Source organism: Ochotona curzoniae, unplaced genomic scaffold (assembly GCF_017591425.1).
Source record: "Ochotona curzoniae isolate NIBS_2020 unplaced genomic scaffold, NIBS_Ocur_1.0 contig_4792, whole genome shotgun sequence".
NCBI lineage: Eukaryota > Metazoa > Chordata > Mammalia > Lagomorpha > Ochotonidae > Ochotona > Ochotona curzoniae.
Window position 1 is genome coordinate 12,774,191 of NW_024466389.1, and position 18,141 is coordinate 12,792,331.

Here is an 18,141-nt window from a genome sequence, read left to right on the forward strand (position 1 = left end):
CTGGCGCCCTGTGTTCCTTGTGGGAAATCGGACAGAGGTTCAGACTTTTGGCTTCTATCTGGCCTATCTCCAGACTTGCGGTTATTTGGGGAGTGAACTAGAAAATGGATTTTTCTCTGTCTCATTCTGTAACTTAAAAAAAAAAAGTATTTTGAACGATTGTGGCTAACACTTTCAAATGAACTAGCTATAGAATGTGGACAAATAACATGCAAATCGCAAAAGAGATTCAGGAGCACTGCCCTCATTCCTCACCCATCCTTTTCTCCCTAATTTTCACAATAAGATGATTTTAGTTTGATTCACAAACACAGGCTTGGAAGGCAACAGGAAACAAACTGAAAAATAATGGCCTTATAGGAAGGTGTGCTTCTCCCCACATAATAAATAAACTCAGACAGATAGGCTAAATATGGAGGTCACTGTGAAGCACTCTCTGAGAGGCTCCTCTGTTGATATGCGCGTGCACACACACACACACACACACACGCCTGGGGATGCAGGCCACAGAAGACAACCCAACAGCCTCCTGCTGGTTTGTCTTGCAACAGCTCAATATGTGAAGATTTCTCCTTCATTCTTTGAGGTAGATTAAATTTAACTACACTGTTCAAAACGTGAGGGTTTTCAAACTTCAACAGGGCTCCCACAGCACACACATTCAATTGTCAACCTCAATAAGGGTGTCAAAGGAGTCTGTAAAAAAAATCTGGATTGTTTTACATAGCAAGAGAAGCTCACCACCACAAGAATCAGTAGAGAAACCAGGAAATGTACTAATTGCTGAGCAAAGGCACACAAAATTACAAAATTACGCAGTTTTTTTTTTTTTTAACTTTTAAGGCACCATTATATAAGCTACTATCATGGAGTGACTCTGAAATTCATCCCAAGAGGTGTAAAATCTTGGCCCTTGCAGGTTGAAGGGTCGGCCAGCCGTACGCGCTTCCGCAGCCTCTCACCTGACTCCCGCGCCTTGCTGCGCTCGGCCTCCACATCCGCGCCTCCCGTGAGCTGCTTCACCGTCTCCAGCATCTCCCTCCTCTGCTCTTCTTGAGACTGATTGTCCAGCAGGTCTTTACTGCTGCCGCCCCTCATGAAGGTGTTTGGACGCGCAGTGGCAGAGACAAGGGGTTTGTCATTCTTTTCCCGGCCCATACTTCCACGACTTAAAAGACAAAAACAAACAAACAAACAAAACACATTTTGAAAGAAACAACATTAAGATTTTCTAACAGACAAGATTAGATATATGAGGCACTAATTCTACTTCAAAGTGTAATCATCGAGGTAAACAACTACAATTAGAGTGCTTTCAAAGGAATATTTATTTGGATATTTTACATTTTTTTCTCTAGCGGCAAAAGGGACACTAAACATTTCTAAATGTTGATGGTTGGTAATCCTATTTGCTTTTAGAAAAAAGTGATTAAAAAATTACCAAATGAATGCAAGGGAAGCAAACAGAAGAGCATACTATCGCTAACTTAGAAGGTATACAGCGGGAAGTCCTGCGGCCACTTGGCACAGCCACATCTCATGTCAGAGAGTGGCCTGAACTCTGGTTCTTCAGCTTTCCATGCAGCTTCCTGACATGCAGCTGGAAGGCAGGGGAGGATGGCCCACGGCTTGGGTCCCTGCTGTCCTTGCAGGAGACCTGGATGTAGGCACTTGAGAAGCAAACCAGCATATGTAAAAGGACCCTCTCTTACCACCATCACATTGTTACAGGCAACCAAAATGTTAAAAGGTCTAAATATTAGAAGTGGTTTGAGTAAGTCAGAAGCAACTTGAATTTAAAGTAAAAAGGAGAAGTTTTTATAAATAACTTGTCCCATACACCCAAGCTTAGGCTATAAGGGTCAGTGGGTCCCTGCAGGCCCTGATAAGAATAAAACCAAGAGCCCCTTGTCCCCGACACCCAGGCTCAGTATGTGAGGGACAGTGGCTCTGATAAGGGTAAACATGAATACCCCCTTGGTCTGTATTTCACAGATATGTTACCTGTTGCTTTGCATCTGTAACCCCGTAGCTTAGAATAGTTTTGTCTTGTTATGATGAATAGAGAATTAAGGCATTTCGCGGGCCTTTAGTTTTGCCTATAATTGATTGGAATGTTTCATATTTGCTTTAAAATGATTGGAGTGTTTTTTGCGGGCGTGGGTTTTGCTGTAACGGCCAAACTGGCCTCTAAGAATCTGGCTTGTCCCTAGCTCGGGGTCTTGCTTCATCCACTGGTCCTCTGTCCGTGTGAGGAGCTTGACCCTGGCTAGCCAGCTCAATAAACTCTGTTTGCTGATTACATCCACGTCTGGTTCTTTGCTATCCAACAGTGGGACAATTTTGGACCCTAACAACATGCTTTCAAATAAATTAAAAAAAACAGATTAATAGAAACTGTACAATGACATGTTATTGAAAAACTTCATGACTATTTTCACATTTGTTTATTTATTTTGAAAAAGCAACAAAGCATGAGGGAGAGGGGCAGTGAGAGACCCAGACAGGCTATTCTATCTGCTGGTTCACTCCCCAGATGGCTGAAACAATCAGCCACCAGGAAAGGCCAAAGGCAAGAGCTTCAGTCTGGCCTGCACGTGGGCAGCAGGACCCAAGCACTCGGTCATCTTTCACTGCTTTCCCAGGCCATCAGGTGGAGCCGGAACACAAGTGGAGCAACCAGGACATTAATCAGCGCCCAGAGCAGAGGGCAGCTGGTGTTACGGCCATGGCTTTAACCTCTAAGCTACAATGACTGCCAAAGAAATTTCACAGCTTTGTTTTTTTTTAATTAAAAACTTTTTTAAAGATTTATTTATTTATTTTAATGTGAGAGTCAGATCTACAGAGAGGAGACAGAGGTTTTCTGTCTGCTGGTTCACTTCCCAAGTAGCCGCAGTGGCTGGAGCCCAAGCCAATCTGAAGCCAGGAGCCAGGAATTTCTTCTAGGTCTCTCACATGGCTGCAGAGCTCCAAGGCTTTGGGCTATTTTAGACTGCTTTTGCACACCACAAGCAGGGGGATGGATGGGAAGTGGAGCAGCCAGGACACAAACTGGCTTCTATATGGGATCCCAGTGCATGCAAGGTTAGGACTTTAGCCATTAGGCTACTGTGCTGAGCCCTTTAAATATATATAATTTTTAAAAAAGATTTATTTGTTTTTATTGGAAAGTCACATATACAGAGAGGAGAAGAGACAGTGAGAAAGATCTTCCGTCCAATGATTCACTTCACAAGTGACTGCTACAGCCGATGCTATGCCGATCTGAAGCCAGGAGCCAGGAACTTCTTCCAGGTCTCCCACAGGGGTGCAATGTCCCAAGGCTTTGGGCCGTCCTTGACTGCTTTCCCAGGCCACAAGCAGAGAGCTGGATGGGAAGTGGAGCTGCCGGGATTAGAACTGGCGCCCATATGGGATCCCGGTGCATTCAAGGCGTGGACTTTAGCTGCTAGGTCACGCTGCCGCCGGGACCCCCTTTAAAATATTTTTAAAAGCTATTTTTTATTTGAAAGGCAGGTTTACAAAGATATCTTCCATTTGCTGGTTTATTCCCAAGATGGCTGCAAAGACCAGAACTGAGCCAATTCAAAGCCAAGAGACTGGATCTTCCTCTGGGTCTCCCACATGGCTCAGGGGTGCTAGTTCATATACTGGGTGTTCCACTTCCCATATAGTTCCCTACTTCTGGCCTGGAAAAGCAGAGGAAATTGGCCATCTACTGCTGCTTTCACAGGCCATTAGCATGGAGCTGGACCAGAAGAAGAGCAGCTGGGAATCAAATCAGTGCCCCTATGGAATGCCAGCACTGTAGGCAGAGGCTTTACAGGCTATCCTATATTACTGGTCCCCTTTTTCTTATCATTCTTCTTCTCTGTTGAGATTTACCTTACTTACTTAGGCCAGAGTTACACACACACAGAGAAACAGAGAGAGCAAGAGATTTTCCACCTGCTGGCTTACTCTCCCAATGGCTACAACAGCCAGGGCTGGGCCAGGCCAAAGCCAGGAGCTTGGAACTCCACCTGCATCTCCTGCATAAGTGACAGGGCCCCAGGTACTTGAGCAATCTTTCACTAACTTCCGGATCAGGGAGCTGGAGTGAAAGCAGAGCAGCAGCGACTTTAACTGGCATTCTGATATGGGATGCCATCAGGCAGAAGCTTAATCCACTGTATCCACAGCATGGCCCTGGATCTTACCCATTTGCTAGAAAACCTGCTTTTCCCTTAAACATCATTTTAAGAGACCCCTACCATATAAAATACAATGTGTAAAAATTAAAGAAGGAAATCGACTTTAGGGATAAGATGTGTGTGTGTGTGTGTGTACAAGAAGAGACAGAAAAAGAATGAAACATACATTGCTAAGCAGGATACACTCAGTAAGGATGTAATTGGTGACTTACCTGGTTAAGGTCCTTCGGGAGTCAAACTCTAAAGGTGTGGACGATGTGGACCCTGAGGGAGCTGGTTGCAGAGCAGAAAATCTGTTTAAACTGGAAGCACTTGACCGTAAGGCATCTACAGGTATTGAAGATTAAAAAAAAAAGTCACACAACTCAAGTGCAGACACTCATGCAGCTGTCTCTCCAGGCCGGACTGAGACCAGGCACTGCTAACAAGCTCAGGTGGTACCAGTCTCTATCTAGCTCCCTCACCTGGAGAAGCAAAGCATTAGAGGAACATTGCATACAGCACAGAGTGTAGACATCCGCTCATTACAACCATTTGGTGCTCTAAAATCTTAATTAATTATCCTGCATAGTGTTCAAGGGATAGGAATACTAAACAGGACAGAAGTCAGCCAAGCCAAACTGTTGCACTTTAATGAAGCTAACCAAAATAAATGCTATGATCTCATTTATGCAAAATCATACATGTGGATTCAAGTGAATAATAACACTTTTAAAAATTAAAAAAAACTAGAAATTACTTAGTAGAGGGCAGATACTGGAAAGAGATTAATAGTGTTTCAATTTAATTTTTATTCTTTTTATAACTCCTTAGCTTTTTCCTCAATATATTTCCCTTTTGATTTAGTCACAGTAATTTCTGTATTTTGAATCTCAGATCAATAACAAGGGAATCCAAAATATTAAGATCTTATATAATCTAATTCAACTGAAAAAAATTTTTTCAAGATCTGTTTACTTTGAAGGCAGCCTGACGGGGGTTAGGGAGAAGAGAGGGAGAGGGATTTTTCATTCAGTGATTCATTTCCCAAATGTTCATAACAGTTAAGGCTGGGGCAAGTCAAAGCCGCAGCCAGGAACTCCATGTGGGTAGCCCACAGAGGGGCTGGGACTTAAGTACCTGAGTCATCATCTTGGTTTCCCAGGTGCAGCAGTAGGGAACTGGGGCACAAGTGAGGCATCTTGGACTTGAACTGACATTCTACTCTGGGATGTAGGGGTCCCAAGTGTTACCAACCCCACCCCTCAACTGAAAAAATTTTAAAAATATTTTAAATATGTAACAGTGTTTGGAAGAGGAAGCTCTTTAGTTATGAGAGAGGGTTATCAATGATATGTTGGGCATGATTAGTCTGTAGACTTTTCCCTAAAACTGCTAGGCAGTGACTGCATACGTTGAAAAGCAAACTCTGGCTACCACACCTGTGACCAAGAGCAGTGTTCCATACCTACCAGTCTCGCTTGCCTTTGCGCCACCACTGCTGCCTTTACCCCAGCTTCCCAGCTGCGCTTTGGGGACCAGCTGGATTTTCTCATCAATTGTGGGCTGTAACATAAGTGACCACCAATCAATTACACAAGTTATTGCAGAACAGATATTCTTTCTCTTTTTCTTCTTCAGTGTAACTGAATCAATTTTACTAACAAAATGCTGTTTGGAACACCAATTTAAGAAACATAAAATGGAGCTGTTCTCATTCACACGAGATCCTTCTGGCTTCTGGGACATCCTGGCAGTTTCTATAAAACACAGTTTGAAGGCACTCATCTGCAGAATTCATTTAGGTCCTTTCTTCTACTTAAGAAGGCAAGCAAAAGATAAGCTTCTAAGAATTCCTCTTGTAGAATATTGCCTAGTAACTAAAAACAAACAAACAAACAAACAAAAAACAAACCTCCACTCAAATACTACAATATTAATTCAGAAAACAAGGCCAATAGACACAAACATTTTATGTTAGTTTAGGGATGGTGGCTAGAACATCAGCATTCAATGAACATGCTTACCAGTTTTAAGCTTTTCTAAAACATCTAGAGAACCTATAGTCTATCTGAACACACAAAGTTTACTAACAATTTATACACCTTCCAAAGTATTAAGGTAGTGATATTGGAGGCTTGACACTATTACTTTTTTCTTTCTTAAAGATGTACTTATTTAATTGAAACCTGAGTTAACAGAAAGACAGAGAGAGACAAAGATCTTCCATCTGCTGATTCATTTCCCAGATGGATGTAATAGCCAGGGCTAGATGAGTTCAAAGCTGGAGCCTGGAGCTTCGTCCTGGACCCCAACATGAGTGGCAGGAGCCCAAACACTAGGGTCACTTTCCAATGTTATCCTAAGGCCAAGGTCAGGGAGCTTAATTAAAACTGAGTCAGCAGGGACATGAGCTGGCACTCATATGGGATGTGGTGTTGGCAACATAGGTGTCAGCTTTGTGGAGTATACCACAACACTGGCCCTGCTGTTCTTTGTTATATAAACTGAATATGCAACACATACATGCATAAATATTACTTAATATTTTAGGAACACCAGTATATTAAACTTTGGTATAATATTCACGATGTTGAGGTTGTACTAAAACTAGCACCTGGTAGAAATGGAGGTGGACAGGAACCCATTTATATTAGTGTAATACCTGCTCTGACACATAAACAACTAGAACGTACAAGAACTCTGGAAATAGGATCCTAGATTATCATAGAGAGAGATCCAGAGGTGGGAAATATTCAGCTTAACAAAATGAATGAGGATGCTCAGCTGCTCTGTACTTAGGCAAGTGTACACTGCTGGGAGAAAAGCAACAACAGCCAGCAGGTATTGTGGCCTCTTCATGCCAAATTTGGGTTAAGTGTGCTACCATAGTTGCCTATTCTACTTTCTTTCAAATATCTGGAGGGAAGGTGGCAGAGTGCCTGTGGTGGTACCACAGGTGCACATGGCCACCCTACTGCTATCATCACCACCACATAATTGCATGGTCAGGGGCATTTGTTGCTAGGGACTTGGGCATTGGGGATGGGTTGGAATGGGGCACCTGAGGGCTTGTTTTGACATCTATAAAATTACTTGGGACTTCCACTGCACTCACAGGTAATCGAGTGAGCTGAAATGGGGTAGCTTATTTATGTGTTTTACAACAAATTGGGTATCACTTTCTATGATTAAATGTGTCTATAATAACATACATACATACATACATACACACACACAAGAAAAAGGAAAAAGAATGGAAAAGAAAAGAAATGGGGTGGTGAAATCCAGAGGGCTTCCCCGGGTCAGGCCAAAGCACCTGTATGTATGCACAAGAGCTGGGACTGGGAGGTTGACAGGACCAAACTATGTCAAAGTATTCACCAATGCTTGCAAGAGCCATGTTTGGGGGCAGGTCTGATAGAGGTTCTTTTGGGTCGCCCTGACTAGGCCACAGCACATGAAAGCCAAGGTTAGGGGTGAGCTGGGCCAGGTTAAGCCACAATACCTGCCGGCAAGAGCTGGGACTGCGGTGGGCTAGACCAAGCAATGTTGCAATGCCCGCCAACAATTGCCAGGGCTGAAGATAGGTCAGGCTAGGGTGGACTGTAGCACCTGCCAGCAGATGCTGATTTAGAACCAAAGCTAGGGGCAGGTCTAGCAGGAGATTTTTGGGGACATTCTTGCTAGATCACAGCACTTGTTAGTGCACACAGGAGCCGAGGCTGGGCACAGATCAGCCTGGCCTAGGCTGTAGCATCTGTTGGCATGTCTGAGAACTGAGACTGGGGCCGACACAGTATTGGTTCACAGAGGTTGTCCCAACTATGCTGTAGCACCTGTGTGTGCACATGAACTGGGGATGAGGGTTAGCCAGGCTGGTTTAGGCTGTAGCATGCACTGGCATGCACAGGAGAGCAAGCCTGGGGATGAGCTACGCCGGACTAAATTACAGCACTCACTGGTTTGAATGAGAGGTCAGGGCTGTGAGCAGGACTGACTAGAAAGGTGCACCCACTGGTATGTGCAGACTGAGCCCAACCCTGCACCAGCTGAAGCACTTGAGAGCAAGGTCTGAGGACTTCACAGAAGAGGTTTCTTAGGAAGCTTCCCAACCAAATTGCTGTACTTGATCCCAACCTCACGGAAAATCATATAGACACGGGGCCAATCCAGGGTACATGTTGCAGGATTGGGTCATTTCAGTGACTGATCCCCATGTAAGAGTGGAGAGCACACTCAGAAGAACACAAAAGGCCAAGACAGCCATCTTCATCTAAGCCAACGGAAGACTTTGAGTACTTCATCAAATTATGGAAAGAAGGTCAGGTTGAACAACACTCCAGGCCAGGCTCTACAACAAGCACCTAGGTCTGAGGTAGAGAAGCAGCAAACATGTGTAAGAATTTCTGACTTCTGGTATAAAGAAGCTGACAACTTCTCAGAACAATCAAGACCACTCAAGTAACACCTTTGGAACATTGTTTTCCAGTACTGGGGCTTCAAAAATGACATCAAACAACCGTTTCTATCAGGGCACTACTGTAGTTCAATAGCAAAGAGCTCCCTGCTCCTCAAACCCTGACACAGGAGGGAAAACTGAATGATTTATCTCACAAACCTTCTCCCAACCCTCAGCCCTTGCCATACTAATCAAATGCCACATGGGTCTGCAACTTCCTCACCTTTGTAACAAATATTTAAGTAAAATTAAAAAATTAAAAAACAAAAAACACAAAGTGAATAAAGATACAAATTATCTAGTTCATTTATTTCATTTTTATCAAAGCCTTACTTTTTGCTGGTAGATTGTCAATTTTCAGATCTATGGAAAGTGTATAACAAGTAGGGGTCAAACTAGATTTACAAATGATGTGCAAAACCTACTTTCAGTAAATTTGATTTTGTTCTCTGGATTCTCTGAAGTTTTTCAAGTTACTTAAACGAGCAGTCTGTTGAAGGCATCTCTAAAGAAATTTTCTCCTGCTAATGCTCATGGACTCTCAAAAATTTTTATTACAGAGAAGATTTTTTTTGGGAGGTCCTCTTTTTCTTTTAGGCCTTGTATATAGAAACCCATTTGTTCCTTTCATGGTTAAATTAAACAGATAACTGCTTTTTCCCCCTAGAGCTAACAACACATGCATGAAAGTTTGCAACTAAAGAAGTCTCAAGAATTAACTCTAAGAATTGAGCTATGTACTTCCTGCTTAGTAAACTCACACAGAAACCAAAAGGAGTACTGTCACCACAAGAACATGCTGATCAATGTAGGAAATCTATCTACAGCAAAACCAAAAACCAAAGTATTCAAATATGTCATATGGCTATTTTATATGAGCAGGAATTACTTTCTGAGAAAGAGTTGTAACGGGAATGTGGTAAGTTGGGTTTAAATGTCATACTCACTTTGGTGATTTTCAGGAATTTTGAGGGGTCTAGAACCCGACTGTTCTTGGCTCCTTGTACAGTGTTCCACCCACCTTCATCCACTCTCTGGACACCTGCAGGAGGAACAGAAAGGGGCATTGACTCAACTCCTCAAGTCAGGAGGACATGGGGAGAGAGAGCAATGTTCATGATCAGCCACTCTGAGTAAAACCAAGTGAAGGAACAAAAGGCACTGTTGCAGTGTTGCTGCCACCCTGTAAAACCCACAGCTTGAAAATATGAAGCCAAAGTACTGCTTACACTGGAGATCCTATGAAAAACATGCTTACTAACCTATGAGAAACCAAGAGACACAAACAACATTCAGCACTGGACAAAGCAGGACCAAGCTACTGCTGAGAGAGCTCACAACCAGAACACTTGAAACTTGTCACATGGGACTGATTTCATCTGCTGGTGTCAGGTGACATGAGCATGCTTTGATCTTTCCCCAAACATGCTTCTCCTAAATTTCATCAGCTCAGGTGTCCGTCTTTTCTTTCTTACGCCACAGTAATCTTCACAACATATTACAGTGTTCTCAGAATCTAGCCCTTCTAACTACTCCCTCTTAGCAGTCTGCCACAGATTACTACACAGACCTCACTGGTCTCCCTGTTTCCACCCTTGTTTGTCATGACTGCCAGTATTATCCCAGTAAAATATATGGCAGAATCTGCTATTATTTTGTTCAAAATACTTGTTTTATCTTTCCACCTCAGTCACAGAAAGAGATGAGATTCCTTAGATGGCCTACCATGCTCTCAGTAATATGACCCGATTCCCTCTCAGTCCCTCCCGACTGTCTTCTACTTTCCTCTGTAGGATCCTTACACTCTAGCTCTCCTTGCTTTTTGTGGAAAATACTGTTCAGGTTCTTCTTATTCCTGCTGCCTGAAACTCCTTTCCCCAAGTACCCACATAAAATAAAATTTGCTTTGGGTCTTTGCTCAAACAGCATCAACTTTTTTTCTTTTTAAAGATTCATTTATATTTATTTGAAAGTTAGATCTACAGACAGAAAAAGAGAAAAAAAGATCTTCCGTTTGCTGGTTCCCTTCCAAAGTAGTTGCAACTGCTGGAGCTGAGCTGATCCAAAGCTAGGAACCAGGAGCTTCTTCTTATTCTCCCTCATAGGTGCAGAATCCCAAGATTTTGGGCCATCCTCAACTGCTTTCCCAGGTCACAAGCAGGGAACTGGAAGGGAAGCAGAGCAGCCAGGACACGAACCAGTGCCCATATGGATCCTAGCACTTGCAAGGTGAGCATTTAGCCATTGAACCATTGCACCAGGCCCTAAATAACATCAACTTTCCCAGGTTCTACAACCTCCCTACTTACAATTGCAACCTTAATAAATAATTACTAAACATTTTACTCTCCATATTTGTTTAATACTTAATTTTTCCATAGAAAAAAAATTCATGAACTGTTATTTTACTTAGGTTTATAGTAACATTATATAAGATATAAGGCACATGACTTGACTTTTTGCGACTTTGTGCAATGGTTCACTCCCAAAATTGTTGCAGAGGACAGGACTAGGCCAGGATGCAGCCAGGAGCCTGGAATTCTATTGGTCTCCAAGTACTTGGGATATCTTCAACTGTCTTCCCAGATACATCAACGGAAAGTTGGACTGGAAGCAAAGCAAATGGGACACAACTGACACTCATGACTTGCCAGTGTCATGGGCAGCTTAACTTGCTACACTGCAGTGCCAGAAGCCACAATTTGTCTTCTAAAAAGGCTTTGCATCCCAAATGGACTGCTTTTTTCAGGTGTAAAATGTCTTCTATTTCATCTTTCATACTTCTTGCATCTATCTCTTCCTTTCTATTCCTGTTGCAATGAAGTCTCACTTGTTTACAAGTAAGACTGAGCAACCACAATTTAGCTGAATTCAGTGTATGCCCACAACTTACCAGGTAAAGAGCAACAGACAGATTTTAATTATGTATCTCTACCATGACATAATTTCTTTTTTTAGTGGCTCTTCAATATCTGCCAAATCACGTTAAAAAAGTTCTTAATCTTGTAGGCACTCAGCGAATTAAGCCACTGTCTCCAACACCAGCATTCCATACGGACAATGGTTCATGTTACAGCTGTTCCACTTCCAATTAGGATTCCTGCTAAGGGCCTGGGATAGCAGTGAAGAATGGCCCAAGTACCTGAGCCCTTGTCACCCATGTAGGAGATGCAGAAGAAGCTTCTGGCTCCTGAATTTGACCCAGCTCAGTTCTGGGTCTGATGACTATTTGGGGAGTGAACCAGGAGATAGGAGATCTTCTCCTTTGTCTCTTCCTTTTTCTTACTCTTTCAAACAATCTTTAAAAAAATTTACACACATACATAAAAAACATGTAAAGTTCTTTATCTGGCTTCATTTTCTCAGGTCAATATTTTCCATTCCTCCTGAACACTTAAGTTCTGCTTCAGTCAAGTTTATTTACTCCATTTTACATGTTTACTTTAACCTTATAAATAAACAGAATCTACCACTAAGACTCAAGTTTAAGTGTGCCTTCCTCAAAGAAAGATTTCTTCCAGGGCCCAGTGTTGTAGTGAAATGGGTAAGCCACTGCCTGTAATACTGGTTTTCCATATGGGCAGTTGTTCCAGTCCATTCCTCAAATGGCCACCATAACCTGGACCGGACTAGACTGAAACCAGGATCCAGGAGCTTCATCCCCGTCTCCAACTGAGCACAGGTTCAAAAGGATCTAGGCCATCTTTTGTTGTTCCTCAAGGCAAATTAGCAAAGAGGTGGAGCTGTAACTCAAACCAGGCCTTCCCATATGGGACACTAACATCTCAACTGGCATCTTAACCACTGTGCCAAATGACCACTCCTGGGAGAATTCTTCAATACCTTTCCCTCGAGTTCCCAAGTTTTCTAAAGCCTGCTGGAGTCCTACCTGGTCTTCTCTTCTCTTTGGTCATGAGCTGCTGGACCTTCCTCTGTTCTTCTTGTTCTTCTATTTTAGCTTCTTTGTGAATCTGCTCAATAGTTTTAGGCCCTTGATCTGCTCTTCGAGACACCCAATTACACTGCAAAAGTAGGAAATCAGGTTATCAGCCAGGTAGTGAAAATAAAAATAAATGAGAAGTTTTTACTTTTCACTATTGAGAAATTATAAAACACCTGCAAAATCTGAAATTATAGCAGTTTCTCATAAAATAGCAAATTTCGGGGGAAAAAAAGGAAAGATTGCCCCAAATGTATTTTCTCATTAATTTGCACATTTGAAAGAGGAAAGAGAAAGGAACCAGGAAGGAAGAGGATCCCGTGGCACTACCTGAATCTAGGGATACTGTTGGCTCATATCACACTCTACAGGGGTTCAAATCAGAGGATGACTAGCATTTCTCTTCCTCCAGTGTCAAAGTTCAGATATTGTACACAAAGTGTGACAACACCGTATCCTGTGATTATCCTTTCTGCTAAGCACAGAAGTTGTCTCTTTACATTTCCCTCTTCCCTAATACTCCACCACCTGATGTAAGCATAAGGAGCTAAAGACACAGGTGGGGGAGTATTTTACACTTATTAGAAAGAGGCGAGAATGGCAAGCAGGTTTAATCAGTATACAACTTCTAACCAACTGGTAGTGGCTTTGGTAAGAGCTCGGATCCCAAGGTCATGCCTGGGCTTTATTAAGACAAAGATCCGTCATTAATATTGGACACAGAACAGGAAAGGGGTGTGCCCTGCATTCCTTCTCTAGTTTAGGGTGGGCTGCACTATACTGTTGTAGAGGTTAACTAAGAGAGAGAAAAAACAACCAGGTTTTAGTGATTAACAACTGTATCTGGCACAGGAAAAGAGAGGAAAGTGTTATTAAGAAAGAGTATTAAAGAGTAAGAGTGTCCGCAAGAAAAACAACAGAAAGAAAAACATCAACATGTAGACTCTTTTTATAATGATCTCATTAAATCTTTACAGTAAATTTTCAAGGTGGACAACTTCCTCATTTAAGAGATTAACTATGAGGCTCAACTAAGTCAAAATGTTCATTGTGAGGATAACACTTTCTAATTATTTAGCTTAGGAAAACTAAATTTCACTGAAAATAGTCAATTCAGAACTGCTTATTATTTATTTAAATATTTGAATAAATTATTGGAAAGTTAGAATTATAGAGAAAGAGAGGGAAAGGAGAGAGAGAGATCTTTCATCTGCTTGTTTGCTTCCCAGATGGCTGCAGCAGCTGGGGCTGGGCCAGACTGAAGGCATGTGCAAGGTGCTTCTTCTCAGTAGGTGGGGGGAGCTCAAGCATGTCAGTGATCCTGCATTGCTTTTCTCAGACCATCAGCAGCAGGGAGCTGAACCACAAGTGGAGCAGCTGGACATGAATGGGCACCCACATGGGATGCTGGTGATACAGGCAGTGGCTTTACCCACTACGCTATAGTGCCGGCCCCCGAACTGCTTATTTAAAAAGTGCAGTGTAGTTTGATAATCAAGAGTGAGGAGCAGAAATGCACAGCAGGCAAGAGATCTTCAGTCCTTTACCCAATTCTCTTACTAATGTGTCAACTCAAGTTCAAAGAGTTTGAAAGCAAAAAGCATTGTTTACTTATTTGATTTTAAGATATATTTGTTTATTTGAAAGACAGAGTGAGAGAAAAAGTAAATCCTAGTTTACTTCCTAAACGGTCACAAATGAGCTTAAGCCTCTAGATTTAGGCTCCATCTCGGTCTTGCGCAAGGGTGACAGGGCCCAAGTCGTTGGGCTGTCCATCTTCCGCTGTTTTGCCAGCCACATTAGCAGGGTGCTGGGTTAGAAATGAAATAGCTTCTAACCAACTAGATTCAAATTAGTGCTGGGATGCTGGTGTTACAGGTGGTAACTTCGTCACAATTAGTAAGCTTTTTTACATGTTAATATTAGTTATCCTTCTATTCTTAATGAATATGGTGAACTAGTAGAGGATTTTTCTTCTTTTCTACTTACCAGTCTTAAGTCTATCACATCTTGCAGCATGAATCGAATTCTAGATGAAGTTTTTCTTTCCTTCACAATTTTTTCCATTTGATTAAAGTACTGGTCCATACGTGGCTGTAAGAAATAAGATCATTAGTATTTTTGGCTAAGGGATTCAAATACAATTTTATCACGTACCTTTTTTCTTTAGAAAGAACTTTTAAATATTTAAGGAATAACAAAGCAGGATTTTTTTGGGTAAAGATGTTATTTATTTTTTATTGGAAAGTCAGATTTAGAGAGAGAGAAGCAGAATGAGAGAAACATCTTCCATCCACTGGTTCTCTCCAAGTGGCGGCAATGGCCAGAGCTGAGTCAATATGAAGTCAGGAGATCCACTTATTGGGTCTCCCATGCAGGTACAGGGTCCCAAGGTTTTGGACCATACTCCATTGCCTTCCCAGGCCACAAGCAGGGAGCTGGATGGGAAGAGGAGCAGCTAGGGTATCAACTGGCACCCATATGGGACCCTGGTGGATTCGAGGTGAAGATTTAGCATCTAGGTTGTTGCTCCAGGTCCCAAGGCAGGATTTTTAATTGTATGACTACCCAAAATAAACACTACACTTTTCAGACTTTCAGGCAGATGGTTTTGATCACAGCACTTATTATAGACCAGAATATAAATGAAAAAGCTACTTTACAGATCCCTGGAACCATCCTAAAGAGACAGGGAATGGTATGCTTTGTAATTTTCCTGAGAGTCATTAGGACAATAGTTCCACATTAGCAATATCAAACATTTAACAGGACTTGTACTTCTGAATTTTGCCCAAGTGAGAAACTTCGATATTATAGAAAACACCAGTATTTGGGATTTTCTGTCACTGCCAAACATGATTCTATCTGATTCCAATGTTACGGAACAGTTCTGACATTATTTGTTTGAAGCACTTCTAATTTCCAGATTCCCTCCCTGGCCTGCACTAGGTTTTGTTTGAATTATAGTATATTTAATGAATTATTTTATTATGACAGCTGTGCCATTAATCAGAGCATAAACTTAAAGAAAACTACTGGGTTTTCCACATTTTTGCATCATTCTAGGGCTTGACCCATGTCTTTTTCTATTTCAGCTCATAAGCTGCTATACAAATAAATGGCCCTATTAATAGATATGGAGGAAGAAAAGAGAGAAGTAATGAACAACATGAACAATTGTCTTCTGTACAATTTGACACTTGCCACCTCTGACACTGATGCAAATGAGAAGCAGCAAGCTTAGATAAAGGAGAGACATTAACAGCCTAGACAGTAGGAGAGAGATGGAGCACTTTTGCAATGGACGGAGCCTCTGTGGAAGGTTCTTGAGTTTCTCGACTTTTACCTTTGCTTTCTCAAAGTCCAAGTCCTTGCCAATGGTGGTGAGCAGGCGACACAGGCACTCCAGGGATTCCTCATCATGGTGCTTCAGCAGCTTCACCACACAGTCATGCATGATGGCTTCTGTCAGCATTTTCAGTTTAAAGAGTTCTCCAATAAACTTGATGTTACCAATGGATCTCCGTCGGGCTTTGTCCTTGGCTTCTTCCAGTTCATCATGAAGCCTTGTCTTCTCCTCTGGCTGTTGTGTGACAGGGAACAAGAGCATCCTCATGAAAATTGTACTGCGCAGCAGTCACAAAGGATTCATGGTCCACACTCTGAAAGTCAGATGCCCTTTGAGAGTCTGAGAGTGATTTTGGACTTACTCCATAAAACCCAGACCTATGCCCAAAAAGACCATATCCACTTCAAAACTCCAGAAACCAGTGACCTTTCTGGAGCCTAGGCTTGGACTGAATCCTGGTATAGAGGGCTGAGTTGTTCTGCCACTAACAGGAGTAAAGCAACCCCCTCCTGGGGAAACAGGGAGATGCTGTCCGAGGCCTTCTGTGTACCTGACAGCACGTGCGTGGACACCGTCCTGTTGGCATACTTACAGCACTGGCAGCCTCGAGCTCTTTCTGCTTCTTCTCAAAGACATCATCATCTGCTTTATCTTTTTCAAATTCCTTCTGGCAACGATTCAGCAGCAATTTTCGAAAATTTACTGTGTTCCCAGGCTTGTCTGCCATGGGTACTTTCAGCTGCATGCAGATAGCAAAATGTAAAAGTAGCAAGATTAAAGACATTCAGGGTAACTACTTTAATTATTCTGCAACATAATGTGAACTAAAAACAGGCAGACTTTCTACAAGTGACACGCAATTTAGTTTCAAACATTTCATGATTCAACAGTAAGACCTCTTGAGTGGTAAAAGATGCATATTATTCTCATATTTTTAATAGCTGTGCCTTTTGTTGAATTAGAAGTCAACATAATATCATTACAGCCATGTAACAATAGTATATGTCTATAGTCCCTATATATTTTGATTTACCTCTATTATTACATTTTTAAAAATTACCACTGTCAAGTATTTTAATTTAATGAAGCAAATGGAAATGACAAAAGTTAGGAGATAATTAGAACTATTGTAGCAGGTGAAATCTAATTTCAGAAAACAGAAGTCAGGATAGTTGAGGACTTTCAGGACATCTCTTCCTCAGGGGAATGTCACAATGCTATACTGTTAGTACTTTCTGATTATCAATGTCTAGCAGTATGTTTACTGATTATTACACATGCACCAAAACAAGGTATTAATTGTTCAGAAGTCTGGCTTAACAAACGGCCAGTACTGCATGATGCTTTCACACAGAAAGATTCAGTGTGAAGCAGCAGTGCCATTTGGAGGTTTACAAAGTTTCCATCCAGCTATAATGACTGATATAATGACTGATTTCAAGTAAATTCAATTGCTCATATCTTTAAGGTAACTTGTGACCAAACATATGCTTTATTTACTTTAAAGCTGAAATCCCCATTGAGCACTACTGTATAAAATGGCAAAGCCGCTTTTCTGGATTCATGAAGTGGATTCTTGAAGTTCTGAAATGTATTTGTTGTCTGTGCCCTGGAGTATGCATATCAGAAAAGGGATTATTTAGCAACTACAATTCCCATTAAGAAGTGGTTATCAAAACAAGGATGTATTTGTGTTTTAAATGGATTTTGAGATGGTTTCTTTTTATTGGGGAGCAAGGGAGTCAGTAGGAATATTTGAGCTTAAGTAAGGGATTTAGTAGAAAGCACTGGCTGCCCCCCTCCTCCCCTTTTTGGTTACCACAGGATGTGAATGTTGTCAGTGTCATGTAGTAATTTTCTCTAAGTGTCAGGACTCATACTGCTGACTTATCTGTTAGCACTGAGGGCACATGTATGCCTTCTCCAAGAGAAATAAACTGCCAAAGAAGTCATCAAGGAATAGCAGCTATGCGGCAATCATGGTAGTCAAGTAGAAGAGAAAGCAGAAGGATAGGCCTGTGCACGGCTTAGCACGCTCGGGGTTTTCAATGCTGTCTCAGGACAGAACCTACTGATAACCTCATGGTCCAGTAATCATTTTGCCCCCAAGGCATGTGCTGGATTGAGGTAAGCTATTCTAAATGTTGAGTATCATGTAAACAAATGGAATTTTTATACTAACTCTAAAACTACTGTTTCTAGAAGCTAGCTCTTA

At 41.8% G+C, this 18,141-nt stretch overlaps 1 protein-coding gene across 2 annotated transcripts in view; it reads right to left on the reverse strand.

The window, feature by feature from the left end:
• Window positions 1-18,141, reverse strand: part of EIF4G3 (eukaryotic translation initiation factor 4 gamma 3) — a 336,540-nt gene that overhangs the window by 42,605 nt on the left and 275,794 nt on the right. Inside the window, exons 19-26 of one of the 2 annotated variants that reach the window (XM_040988037.1) lie at window positions 16,519-16,665; window positions 15,924-16,160; window positions 14,567-14,671; window positions 12,527-12,659; window positions 9,585-9,679; window positions 5,648-5,741; window positions 4,409-4,523; window positions 963-1,168 (exon numbers count right to left, since the gene is read on the reverse strand). In XM_040988037.1, the coding sequence (XP_040843971.1) occupies window positions 963-1,168; window positions 4,409-4,523; window positions 5,648-5,741; window positions 9,585-9,679; window positions 12,527-12,659; window positions 14,567-14,671; window positions 15,924-16,160; window positions 16,519-16,665 (1,132 nt within the window). Of the gene's footprint in view, window positions 1-962; window positions 1,169-4,408; window positions 4,524-5,647; window positions 5,742-9,584; window positions 9,716-12,526; window positions 12,660-14,566; window positions 14,672-15,923; window positions 16,161-16,518; window positions 16,666-18,141 lie in introns of both variants that reach the window. The other variant, XM_040988036.1, reaches the window with a different exon arrangement.